Below are 14,079 nucleotides of genomic sequence, written 5' to 3'. Positions count from 1 at the left end.
TCTCTTTTTTCTTTTTCCCCCTCCCCTCCTGAAAACATAGTTGGGTTTGGTTCGTTGGGCGTAGATGGATAGAAATGACGACTGGCGACTGGCAGGTGAAAAGGCCCGTTAACCTGCTGTCTTCAATCTACATTGTTGATTGATGTAGTAGTAGTAGTAGTAGTAGTAGTAGTGTTGCTGTAATCATAGTCTTGTTCTTATTGGGTTTGTTGTTGCAGGGCTGATGAATTCATATAGCCGCGTCCATGACATGGTCTGTCGTTGATCATATGATTGGGAGAACGTATTCGATGGTGATGTGCCTAATTGGCTAATCATATCTTGTTTATATACTATACACCAAGGAGAAGGGAAAGAAGAAAATGATTTCTTTCTGAATAATTTGTATATGTGTGTCTCACAATTGATGGTTCACCCCGTCACTGTTACGACGTCTTAACCACCTGTCATTTGTCATGGAGACGTGGGAGAGAAGAGAGAGAAGAACCAAATTAGTGTCAAAATTATAAGGAAAATGCTATTGGTACATTCATTTTGTACATATTGGGCTACATAAAGGGGTATTATGATAAAAAAATTCTTCATGAGGCGCATGTGAGGTGCATGGTATTTTGATCATAATATCTTCTTATGTAATCCAAGATGTACAAAATGGGTGTACATCTAGCATGATTCAAATTACAATTTTGCGGTGTGGGTATGTCAAGTGTTACAGTTGATTCGCTTGAAATTTATTAATTAATTAAATTAAATTGATAAATAAAATTGAATTAAATTCATCGACTAACTCAAACAATTAAATTAATTGCTAATAAAAAAAATTAAACTTAAATTGTATAAATTGAATCAAATTGATAAAATTGAAGAACCATAAAAAAAATTAAAGAAAGTTAAAATAACCAATAAAAAATACACAAAATTGAAGAAAATGACATCGTTTTATAAATATTAAAATAATATTATTTTAAAATTCAGTCGATTTGTTTAATTTGGTTCTTTCAATCAAAGAATCGAATTAAAAATTAAAAATTAAACATTTGAGAAAAATTAATCAAATCAAACTGACAAGTTTAGTCAATTTGATTCGATTAATTTGAATAAATCGTAATTTTGCTCTCTTTTTTATGTGGCAAGGGAGTTGAGCTCATATATTCTTTAATCTATTCTACAGTATGAAGACATGATAAAAAAAATCAACCAATATCAAAAATCTAACCAAATCGTTATGCTAATAACCGTAGGGCACACCTTAACAAGGTCCCACGCATTCTCCTACTGAATTTTATATTTTCGGTCCAACACTCTCTCTTTCCAACTTAACAAAAAAAAAAAAAAAAAAAAAATCAGAATTTTGATCCAATGATGAAACTAGCATCCACGTATGCCACAAGTGATGATGATTTTTTTATGTAACCTGCCCTGGGAATATTCCCCACCTCTTGGACAACATTATTGTACTGTGCATATATGTATATTTATATAGTGAATAAATCACAAGTTAATAAATAATTGCTCATTAATACTGAATGGAGTGTCCAAATTGGTCTCCAAATAATGTTTTAGATATATATATATATATATATTTGTGTATGATAAATAATAGGGGGACAACACTTACTAGATATAATATTGCTCCTTTGGTAAAATATATATTTTATTTTCTATACTTATATATATTTTTTTATTAAAATATTTATTTATTTTTATTATTTTAATTACGTTATTGAATTATGTAATTTTGAATCAATTGCACCCTTAAATTTTTTATTATTTCAATTACACTTCTAAATTATGTTTTGACTCGAAATTACATAGTTTAATAATATAATTAAAATAATAAAAAATTTAGGAGTATAATTGACTTAAAATTATATAATTTGAAGGTGTAATTGAAATAATAAAATATTTAATTATTTAAATAAAAAATATACAAATAAATATATTTTTAATTTTGTTAATGGTTTAAAATAATGTTTTAAAAATTGGACCGGACTGGTCGGTCAGACCGGTTTAATTGGAAATCGATGGCCTATCCAGTTCGATTTAACTTAAAAGGTCAAATCTTCTTCAACTCGGTCAAAATTCGGTTGGACCGGTGAACCGAAAATCGGATTGACCCTGATTTTTTTCACCCCTCACTCATTTTTTAATTTTTAATTATTAATTAATTCTATAATAACATATATAACAATTATATATGAAATATTAGTTGTATATTAGTTAATAATAATATTTTTCATAATAATATATAAAATATTAGTATTTTAAATATATATTTAATATATATATTATTTAATTATAAAATATATATATATGATATCATCCGGTCGAACTAATCCGGTCTAACCGGTTGGACCAAGTGACCCGTGGCCCAATTAATAGGCCAGTTCATTTTTTGGTCCGATTTTTAAAATATTGATTTAAAATAACAAGGGAAAGGAGTGAACTGTCAATTCAATTGTCCCTTTAAAAATATTATTAATTTGGTTACACACAAATGGTCAAATTCCAAAATTGCCGGAGATTTGGGTTTACTTCCAAGACCGAAAGCATTGACCAGAGAGAGAGAGAGAGAGCCAGCCCGCGTGAGCCGGCCGGCTGCGTCGTCAAAGTCAATAACTGTACTAGTCTTGTTAAATGGTTAACAAGACTCATTTGACCTCATGTCTTCAAATATAATAACTTATTTTAAAAGTGCAGTGACCAATTTAACTCTTAATCAAAGTATAATGGCTTAATTGACATTTTGTTCTTATTTTTTATTTTTGATAGCAAAGCAAGGAATTGGGGGTGGGGGTTGAGATTCTCTTGGCAAGTAGGGCTTAAGATATATGCTGATAAACAATGCAGATTGGAGTGGTTAGATCTAGTTGAAGAAAGGATTCATGAACAGATAATGCACATGAACCTTTTGGCATTTTCCTCCTCTCTTTTCATTCTGATAGAGCCTAATTAACGTGTTTGGAAGATGAGAATCCACCGAGAAAGTGTCCCAATGGAGAAAAGAAAATTGGAGCTTCCCTTTTTCTTGGGTGGGCAGTGTTGGGGAAGGGAATATCCTTGAACATATGTAGACAATGAGGAGTGGTTTCCTACCATTTTCCCAATATTAGGTGCCATTTGAAGATGCAACGAAATGAGAGAGAGAGAGACATATTCTCGCTGGTCACAATCCATGTGACATAACATATGGCATACACAAAGAATCACAATTTGAGCTATTCTTGTTTTCTTTTTCTAAAGATTTTGAGGATAATATACAAATTTATTCTTTTAAGCATAATAATATATTCCGTCTATATTCGTTTTTTACACAATAAAAAAGTGAAATTTTTTTATGGAATCAAGCATAAATGTTTAGTCCAATGGTCGCAATCAACAAAAATTGGTATCTCGAAAATGGTAGCATATTTCATGCTAACCTGTTGTCGACGTTTGATTTCAGCCGACCCCGATTTGTTTTTGGGTCGCGGTGAATAAGTCCAAAGTGCCAAGAAGAAGAAAACAAAGATCTCGGACGTGAATCGACACCATAATTTTTACGTGATTCGACCAGAACAATGCCTATTCCACGATCGCACTCTGATTATTTTCTCAAAATAGCGGTATTTGATTATTCTCTCTATCCCCCTGACCCCTCTTCTACCGAGGGAGCTTACAATTTTGATAATATATAGAAATATCAAGACTACATAAATGGGGGACAAACAACCCTTATCATTTACACAAAATCGGGAGTGGAAACCCCATTACGAGGAGTATGGGCTGTTGCAGATAAAGTAAACAGACTCTACCTCTGACTTCTCAGCAGCTTTGCCGCTTTTGTGAGCTTTAGGTTTTAAGCCAGCGATCTGGATGGTCCAGCGATCTGAGGGGTGTTGTCGGGAGCCTATTAGTCGATTGCTGGGAGCTTCTTGGGGAGCTCGCCGGGTGTTCGCTTTACGAGTTTTGAATTTCGATCGTGGCTGGACTTTCTTTGGCGAGATTGTCTGGGCGCTCCTGGCTTCGGGTGATTGGGCTGGTCCATCGGGCCGAGTGACCCATGTGAAGTGATACATGAAATACATATAATATAACCCATGAAACATATACACGTATTGATGAGCATAAGTATATTTTCAATCAGCTTTGGATTTTTATATCTTTTATGGTAAAATTAATTTAGATATTATTATTTTTTGCCTTAATATGTTTAAGAAGATTTACAAGGGCAAATGGATTATGTTTTATGCTATCAATTAAAATACCTGTATTTGTTGCCAATCTTCTATAAGAAGTAGATGAGCCCACATTCAATTATAAGATTCACCGATTTCCAAATTGATTTGAGACTTAGAGACTCTTATTGGAGCTTAATTCTTAGTTCTAGGAGTAGGAGTTGTTGGCAATCAAGGAGAAGGTGAGAGGAGTTGTCAACGATTGGTCTCTTTCACTTACTAGAAGATATTAGGGATAAAAAAAAAAAATAGGAAACTAAAAGTAAAGAAAATGTGGTTAGATAATATAATAAATAATAGTTTTTTAAACTTAAACATAAAAAATAAAAATTAAAAGCTCTCTTAAGAAAGCTGGATTTTTTTTTAGGATATCTTAAAAAAAAAGCAAACTTAATTATAGCAAAGCAGAAAAGAAAATGGTCGATCCTTCTTTAGGTGGGAAAGGGAAAGGGTAGGGGGATGCAGCCATTGATGAAACTGATAAGGGCGGTGGCCACCAGCCCACATGCGGCTGGCTGCCTGTTTCAGGACAAAATCACTCCCCCAGGACTCGCCATGTGACAGACAGGAGGACGTATCTTTCAGCTTTCAGTATTTTAATAGAAGAAGCTTTTCGCATTAGTTTTTGTTATATTTTGATGAATTAAATTTCATATTTCACAAAGCTTTAATTAATATAATATAATATAATATAATATAATGGAAGAAAGAAATATTTAAAAAAAAAAGAAAAGGAATTGAGAGCCAAAGAAAGATTTAGATTTGGCTTTCGGTTGCCATCTTTCTTATTTCTTAGATTCTCGAATCTACACACTCAATTTTCTTTTCTGCCAAACAAATTCACCATTTTTAGCAGTTAAATTAAGCCACTTTGAGTAGCCCATTAGTGTCCTTTCCTCTGTTGTCTGTTTGATGGGAAAATCTACTTATTAAGGGTCGCCTGCTTTGCTCTCTCGCTCTCTCCCTCTCTAAATTTTTGGGGGTAGGTAGGACCAGCGGGAATTCAAAATCCGTGTCTTCAACTTTGGGCTCTTACTGGGGATCTTAATTTTGTTGCGAGCGAAAAATGGTGATCATAACGGAAGACATGATCAAGCAGTTTCAGACCTTGATGGAAGCAAGTCAGCTCCTTGAAACCCTCGCTTCCCATTCTGCACTTTCATCTTCTTTTCGCTTCGCTGATCTTCAAAACCGACTCCAAATTTACCTCCTCTTCTTCTTTGTTTTGCAGTCAATGAGCCGCTCAAGAACAGCTTCAAGGTCCTCTCTCTCTCTCTCTCTCTCTCTCTCTCATATGATGACCGATCTGTTAAGTATATGGTAAAGTTTTCATCGGAGAATCTGAAGCTGTACCTGATTTTGGATCTGATCTGGCTTGTAGTACCATTCTTTGTTTATTATTTTCTTTTATTTTTTTTTTCTATTTAGTTTAGTTGTACTGAGTACTGGTGTGTTCTTTTATTGTTCTTTGAGTTGTAGATTTAGGGTTAGATTTATGTGGAATTAAGCTGATTTAATTTTAGATTTGAATTGCATATTTTATGATTGCATAAACACTGCCCTAAAATGCTCACATTTTGTGATTCGCTGCTCAGGGGAAGTACTAACAGAGACTTGATCTTCGGATTTGTTTCTAAGGAGATAATTTGCCTGGTTTAGTTAATATGATTTTAGCTGAACCATTAAAAAAAAAAGGATCTAGTGCTACCCCTGAAGGTGGAAAGAGAGGAAAATTGGTTAATGGTTTAAGAAAGGAGTCATGAAATGGTGTCAGTTTCCTCGATCAGATGAACATTCACCATGTTTGTGCAATGCGTCCGTACATATCACATGAATGCAAAATAACCTTAAGTTTTTTTTTTTTTTTTTAACAGAATGTGCATCAGGGATATCCAACTGAAACTCTAATACGGTTTCTCAAAGCCAGGGAAGGGAATGTTTCCAAAGCCCACAAAATGGTTAGTGCAATATTTTCAATTGAGCTTTCAAAGCTAACTGTTCTTTAGAATTTTCTGTATGGATTTATTTCTGTTTCTCACTGGTTATGCTGAATTGTAACAGCTGGTTGACTGTTTAAACTGGAGGATACAGAATGAGATTGACAACATATTGTCAGTGAGTTTTTGCTGTCATTTGTGTACAACCTAAGCATTCAACATTAGTGTTGATTTATAAGCCAGTTATTCTATTAGTGTTGATTTATAAGCCAACCATTGCAATATGCCATTTTGCTTTAGGGATGTGATTGTTTGTAGCAAGTGCATATTTGATAGCACTTTTCACACGCCTGTTTTTGTCTGTGCTCCACTTTTGCTGCTTTTCCAACTTTGGTGTTTGAAAAAGACTTACACAAGATCACTTCAGTTGGCATTTTCGTTTGGGCCTAGCATCTAATTATTAGCTTGATAACCATCCAACAATATAGTAGCTGAAATTAGAGATGTGCCCTACATATAGGGGAATTAGTTAAGCATTCATGAAAATTCCTTTACTTTTTACTCTTCCTACAGCCTGTGTTTATGAGGGTTTACTGAAGTTAAACTGATGCACTTTGAAATTAAAAACTGTAAAGCCTTTCATTGAGATTTGTCACATTTAAAATTGGCATTGATTTTAGGAAATTATGGGTGTTCTTATAATGTTAGCAATATTGATACACAACACCTTGCTTTCTGGATTACTAATGACATCATTAATTTTAATTGCTTTTGCTTCTTTATGCAGAAACCAATTGGTCCTACTGATTTGTACAGAGCAGTGCGTGATTCACAGCTTGTAGGAATGTCGGGTTATTCAAAAGAGGTATTTGTTAATATGTAATTATTTCTTCTGGTTGATTGTTTTCCTATTGTTGCACTGATATATATGTTTTTCCAAATCAGTTCAGGATTATGACTTGTTCTTCTGTACCAGTGTTTTAAAGCCGTTCTTGTTGTGAAACGAAGATTTCAAACAAACAAACAAATTTGCATGTTTGTCATGATGTCTGAACTCATTCCTTTTCTTTTCTTTTTGCCCCTTATAAATATCTCCAGGGTCTCCCAGTCATTGCTGTTGGTGTAGGGCTCAATACGTTTGATAAAGCATCTGTAAGGATGATTTTCTTTTCATCTTTCTTTATTTCTGGTCATGGATTTAGATCAAGAGTTTTAAGTAAATGTTTGAGTACTGTGGAATTAAAGTACATTGGAAAGATTTGATGTTTATTTGTGATATTGGACTTTTTACTCTCTATCTTGAAGATATATTGGCTTTTTCTTTTTCCTGATTACAACAATCTTTGCCATATTTAACACAGGGTTTAAGCTTTTAATACATCAAGTGTGTTTTTTTGTTGGAATATTCACATGTTGAACAAGTTTGGTTTTAACTTGCCAATTCTTGGCAATGATGAAGCTACTATTAGGATCATAGTTAAACCAGACTGGTCATCGAGCTGGCTGGGGTATTGGTTCACTACTTTGATCCGTGGTTCACTAGTTGAACACTGGTTAATAAATTTATATATAAAATAAAATAATGTTATTGTTCGAGATATACGAATTTATTATTGAAAATTACTAATATTAAAAATATTAAAATAACATAAAACCGTGAATCGCTACAAATTTCATAACTAATTTAAAATACAAAAAGTTAACTAAGGTTTTTATACCTCATCATCACAATGCATGCAAATAGAGTTTGATATAAGCTATTGGTGATGGAGGCAAAACTATGGCTGGATGGAGATTGCCTTTGTTAGAAAAGAGATTAGGAATTTTACACAAAGGGTTTGTACTTAACAAATATTGAAGATTTTAAGAGGAGTTGAGTTGTTTTAATCTTCATTTTTTGTTTTTTTGGAAGGCTAATTTGCCATCTATTAAAGAAAAAAGATCTTTAAAATTGTAAGCTGTGTTGTACTTTAGATTAAAATTGGCATAAGCTGATTTGTCATGAACTGGTAAAACAGGCAATTTTGATTGGCTTTGACCGATTTATACACATCTCCGGTTTTATGAATCACACTAGCTTGGTGATTGATTTGCAGTCCGACGGGTCCAATTGGCTGGTTCGGTAACTATGGTTAGGATAAAGTGCACACACGCACGCACATATATATATATTTTCCTAAAATACACAACTTGATTAGATTCTACAACACCCATTCCTTTTAAAGCTTGTAGATATGCTTTGTTATCTGCTTTCTGGGGATGACTTCGTTGACTTTTATGGATGAAACATAATGGTATGCTAATGGATGAAGTCATTTAGCATACAACTTTTCAATGCATCTGGGAACCTGCCCATAATGAAAAAACTTTTCTATTTCATGACACTACCTTATCCAATCCTTGGTTTATTTTAGGTTCATTGTTACGTTCAGTCTCACATCCAAATGAATGAATATAGGGATCGTGTTATATTGGTGAGTATGGTCTCTCAGACATGAAATCACTTATATATGAGTATTAATTATATCTTCCATTGTAGCCTAACTAATTATTTGGTTTTAGCCATCTGCAACGAAGAAGTTTGGACGGCATATTAGTACCTGCATAAAGGTTCTGGATATGACTGGTCTGAAGCTTTCGGCACTAAACCACATCAAGGTACGAGTTTGAATTGCATCCAACTTCTTATGCATATAACCACGAGATGATTTCTCATATGCTTGAAACCAGTTCACTGATTGACTGCCCTGGTGTTCATTATATTTACCTATCTACTAACAAAGTACATGCGTCATTTTTTTTAGAGGTTTACTGGAGTTCCTTGAATACCTGATATTCAACATATTTTTTTATTTTTCCCAATCATTCGATGATCTCATGAAGTACTTACCTGTGGGTTAAGAATAGTATTTAGCAAATATACAGTCATTTCTCTCAACTTGGGTGTCGGCATGAAGAAATCATATGCAACTCTAGAATATCTGTTGCTCTGGGAACAAAATAACTCAAGAAAAAGTTGCATGTACTAATTCCATGTAGTTCACATTTTTAGTTCCACAATCATCCCTTTACTTTGTGATTCAATTATCATTATGCTCATGAGGTGGTTCTGAAACATGTAATAATTCATTCTATATCTACTTGCAAGATCAAACAATTGCTTTTTTTTCCTTTTTAGGTTTAAGATAGCTTAGTTTTTGAGTTCCTTTCTTGGGGCCAATATTCATACTTTTTGTTTTCTGTCAGCTGTTGACTGTGATATCAACCATTGATGACTTAAACTATCCTGAGAAGACAGAGACATATTACATTGTTAATGCACCTTACATATTTTCAGCATGCTGGAAGGTTTGTTTTTATCTTTATTTGATGGATGATATGAACTCTGTACTTGTAATTTATCCATCTTATGAACTGCCTGAAACTTCCAAGTTTTGGCAGGTAGTGAGGCCTCTTTTACAAGAAAGAACAAGGAAGAAAGTTCAGGTGCTACCAGGTTGCGGGAGGGATGATTTGTTGAAGGTACCTTCTAACTTTTTTTTTTGGTGGCTAAGGTTTCCTAACTTTTACCATCCCATTCCCTGACTGGTGACTTTCACAAGTGCAATGTTCATAGTTGTTTCAAAACTGTCTTCTTTCTTTATGGCATACTTGTCCATCTCTCTGCAGCTTTATAATTTTGGAAATCTCATGTTTTCATAATGTCATTTTCTAACGGGCATATGTTAGGTTTATTAACTAGTTTTTTAATTTCTGGAACAAAAGTGGTGGTGACAGTAAGTAGCTTTTAACCATCCTTACTTCTATCTGCATTTTAGCTTATCTTAGATGTTAAATGGTGTGTTGTGCCAAAGTACCTGGTTTCTTTTGTTCCAAATCTTGTTTCAGGTTTTCAATCTGTATATAGCCTAACATAGTTGTCAAATGGTGTGGTGAGCCAAAGCACCAGGTTTTCTTTGTTCTAAATCTTGTTACATATGTGCATAAAAAGAAAAAGGAAGAACTGGAAATTAATAAATGATAAGTAAATAATTTATTATCATTGCCAAATCAATTATTGAGTTACTCTAGGGACTTAAATAAACAGTATCATCGAAGTTGTAATACAATCACTAAAAAAAGAAAGTGTTCATTTAACCTTTATAACCACAGGTCAAATTGCAATGAAAGTGTTTTCATGTCAGAATGATTAATGTGCAAGAATCACTAACTCTAAAAGTTAGGATAGGTCCGTAGGAGTAAATATGATCATCCGATATGAATACTAGTGCCAGATGGAACAGAACCAAATCAAATAATCCAGCCCTTCTACACACTAGCACAGTGCAAATTGGTTAGCTTGTTTCAAATCAAAACATGGTATTCTTTTGTTCCAAGAAGCTGATTTAGCAATCCAAATGGTCCAAATATTTTTCATACCTTCTCTTGAATGTTCTGTTTAGAAGGGAAAGAATATTGTATAATAAATAAAAATATATGAATGATATGACAAAAGACAGAAATACATGGAAGTCTAGAATTCATGTAGCTAACCCCATATGGTGGGATAAAGGCTGGATATGTTGTTGTTGTTTAAATAAAAATATATGAATGGCAGAGTTTTGGCTTGAAAAATTACATGTCCCCAGAAATGTGTTGTGTAAATAATTTGAAGAACAACAAACTAGATTGTGTCATTTCTTTGGATATCTGGTTAACAAGAAAAGAATTTTCCCAGTCTCTTAAACTTTTAATAATATCAACAAATTTACCCTCACCATAACTCATTTTAGAACATATAGTGTACCAAGTTCCTGTTCTTGTTGTGCATACCAAAATAATCTAAATTCCTGGAGAGGGAGAGATTGAGAAGGGCAAAAGAAGCATCCATAAATAGGTGGAGGCTGGAGAATAAAATTAGTGCGGCAAGACTATGAAAGCACTATAATGAAGTTGAGGAGAACAGAATGTCATGCCAAGCAAGATGGTCTTACAAGAGTAGCAGGAACCTTTCTTGGGAGTCTGATAAGGAATTCAAGTCTAAATTTAAGGCACATGACCACTCAAAGTGCTAAGAAATGAATGCCAGTTGTAGGGTCTGATGCCAAAGAACTTGTTTCCTAATCGATCCAAGTTATTGGAATCTAGGCTTGGATGTTTCATTTCTTTTTGCCTATTTATTCAACTTATCTGTCTCGTTAATTTTAACTGCTAGTGGCCATTCTCATGTTTAATAATTGTTCAATTCTCAACCTAGATTTAGGCTTGTCACCTGTGGAAAAGCAGGTTCAAGCTTTGATATCTAGCAAAGCTTATTGGGAAGAGAGAGAAGGCTTTTAATCTGCTAAAATACTAGTTATCGAGAAAGGAGGGAAGAAAGAAAAAAATAAATAAACTATGGGTGGAATGAATTGCCTGAACAACACTTGCTTCTTTTGATTTTATTTCAGAGGTTTTGACAGTGTTGAATCGCTACTTGAATGCAGATAATGGATTATGCATCTCTTCCACATTTTTGCAAAAGAGAAGATTCGGGATCGTCTAGGCATTCTAGAAATGGAACCACAGATAATTGTTTCTCCTTGGATCATGACTTCCATCAGCAGCTGTATAATTACATCAAGGTTCAAGCCGGAGCCATGGAGACACTGATCAAAGAAGGGTCCTTCCATGTAGATTTTCCTGAGCCTGACCCTGAAGGCGCTAAAATTGCTGAAACCATAGAGTCCGAGATTCAAAAGCTCGGGGATCAGAATGGGCTCTGCAAGTCAATGTGCGAGTGTAAAATAAATGGCGATTGAATGTTCAAGGAGAGCGGCCATTTTCAAATGGCTATAGCTGCTGCGGGCTGATAGTGGAGTGCCAAAACAGAAGGCCAGCAGTGGATCCTGCTGGGACTAGGGGCATTTCTTTTATTTAGTAATAGCAATTCCTTGCGTCAGCTCAATGCAGATTTGGTATCAAAGCTAATTACTAATATCTTTAACAGCACCACCTTATCGACGGATAAATCATGTTGTTGATAGCAATTGTAGGAATCGGAAATGCAATGGCAAGTTCCCTTTCTAGCCAATTTCATTCCCCCTCTTGTTTATTGAAAGAAAAAAAAATGCAATGAGCTTCACCACTTTGTCACATGGCAACACTGAGTGGGAAATCGAGCTTGTATTATGAGGGTGTGTGATTGCAGGAGAGATGGAATGGAATTGGATGGAATGGTGACTGATGGAGAGGTTCATTTTTTTCAGGGGAGGCTTATTAGTAATTGAATGTAATGCAATGCAATTGGATGAAAAGGTTGAGATTGGATGCAAAGGAAATGGGTTGTTATCTTTCATGGATAAAATTATCTCCAATAGTTTTATAAAAAATATTTTTATATATCTATTAGGAGGGTATAAGTGACACTTTATGTTTATTAATGTCTCACTTCATTAATTTTTTAAAATTTTCTCAAATGAGGAAAGTATACATTTTATTATTTTTCATCGCCGCGAAGAAAAAAGGTTTTAATTCCATTTTATCTATTTTCATGCCATTCTCTTCCACCCCTTTGCTAATCTCTCCCAAACAGTCTCTGTCCTTTTCACAATGAAGCAATAAGGATTCCAAGTTGTGGTGATGGGATCATAGGACAGTGTAGAAGGGGGAAGCGTCAGCCTACGAAGTGCAAGTCTAATGCACGACATTCTCCTATTTGGGAGAATTGGGCAAAATTCACCTGTCTGTCAAGACCCTATGCTTGTATTAGGGGCACTTTGTCTTTTGGGGTTATGTTTGTAAGGTGGTTAGTAACTGTTGTACTAAAATAGCTATTGGAAGTTGTACTTTGAATAACCGCTAGTAAGTTGGCCCCAAGGAGAAGCTATAAGAGGCTTCCCAACTGAGTGAGAAACTACTAATGAATATTCATAGCAATCAATTCATTCTCCCTCCCTCAATTTCTCTCCCTCTCGATCTCTCTGAACTCTGTCTCTCCCTCTTTGCTTCTTTCTTCACCTTGCCCTATTTCTCTTCCTAACGAGAGAATTTCCTTTTGGTATCAGAGCTCTGCTCCTTGGCCTTAACCTAGACTCGATCAGTGACAGCAATGTCGGAAGGAAATAGGATGAAGCAAATGGAGTTGCAACTATTGCAGGTGACCGCCACTATGTCGGAGTTATAGAATTGAGTAAGCATGATGGAGTTGATGCAGAAGAAGCTCGATACAACGATCAACCAGATGAATCAGATGCGCAAGGAAGGAATGCAGACGCGTGGTAGCACGCGTGATGATGTCAACAATCAAATTCAAAATCAGATCCAATCCTTTATGATGATGTTCGCTTATGAGAACCAAGTGAGGTTTTCACCTGATATTCCTCTTAGGGAAAGGACCGATCCAATCTTGCCAAGACTTGGACTAAACCTTAGGGCAGTGGATTCCATGGATTTTGAAGCAGAACTTGCTATTAGTGGAGAAATGTTCGAGGAACGAGCGCCAGACAGAAGGCAGGCTGCTCAGTCTCAACCTCATTTTCTTATGCCAAAGTTAGATCTGTCGTTTGAAGGTCACAATCCACGATGGTGGATCCGACGCTTTGAGAAGTTGTTTGCCTTATATCAGATTCTGGAGCATCAAAATATCACCTTAGCCTTGGCTTACCTAAATGACGTGGCGAACTCCTGGCTCCAAAGTTGGAACTGGTCACAAACGGGCAATAATTGGCCAAACTTTGTAGAAGAATTATGTCAGGTTCGGAGATAAGAATTTGGTTGATGTAGTGGAGGAATTCAATAAGGTAAGACAAGAAGGGACTGTTCAACAATACTAGGTGAAGTTTGAAGAACTAAAGTCCTTAACGATCACACTAAATCCTGGTTTGAGTGAGGCTTATTTCATTTTAAGTTTTATCAGCGGGTTGAACCATGAGTTGAGGCCAATAGTCAAGATGTTGCAACCAAAG

General features: G+C 34.9%; 1 protein-coding gene across 1 annotated transcript; it reads left to right on the top strand.

Moving 5' to 3' along the window:
- Positions 1-4,999: 4,999 nt before the first annotated feature.
- Positions 5,000-12,206, top strand: LOC127811982 (phosphatidylinositol/phosphatidylcholine transfer protein SFH2-like). The gene is made up of 11 exons (XM_052352212.1): positions 5,000-5,338; positions 5,449-5,477; positions 6,092-6,175; positions 6,279-6,332; positions 6,942-7,019; positions 7,253-7,306; positions 8,569-8,628; positions 8,717-8,812; positions 9,401-9,502; positions 9,596-9,676; positions 11,620-12,206. The coding sequence occupies exons 1-11, from the start codon at positions 5,284-5,286 to the stop codon at positions 11,932-11,934; spliced, it is 1,008 nt and encodes a 335-aa protein (XP_052208172.1). The 5' UTR covers positions 5,000-5,283; the 3' UTR covers positions 11,935-12,206.
- The last annotated feature ends 1,873 nt before the right edge of the window (positions 12,207-14,079 follow it).

The sequence above is a fragment of the Diospyros lotus genome, chromosome 10, assembly GCF_014633365.1.
Source record: "Diospyros lotus cultivar Yz01 chromosome 10, ASM1463336v1, whole genome shotgun sequence".
NCBI classification, from domain to species: domain Eukaryota; kingdom Viridiplantae; phylum Streptophyta; class Magnoliopsida; order Ericales; family Ebenaceae; genus Diospyros; species Diospyros lotus.
The sequence above is the reverse complement of the archived record's forward strand: the minus strand, read 5'-3'. Positions and strand labels throughout refer to the sequence as shown.

What these genes read in the sequence shown, in the direction of transcription:
- LOC127811982 (XM_052352212.1), top strand. Translation starts at nt 5,284, where the DNA reads ATGGTGATCATAACGGAAGACATGATCAAGCAGTTTCAGACCTTGATG. An exon ending in CGCTCAAGAACAGCTTCAAG is followed by an intron (nt 5,478 to 6,091) that starts GTCCTCTCTCTC and finishes TTTTTTTAACAG; the next exon opens with AATGTGCATCAGGGATATCC. An exon ending in TTTCCAAAGCCCACAAAATG is followed by an intron (nt 6,176 to 6,278) that starts GTTAGTGCAATA and finishes GAATTGTAACAG; the next exon opens with CTGGTTGACTGTTTAAACTG.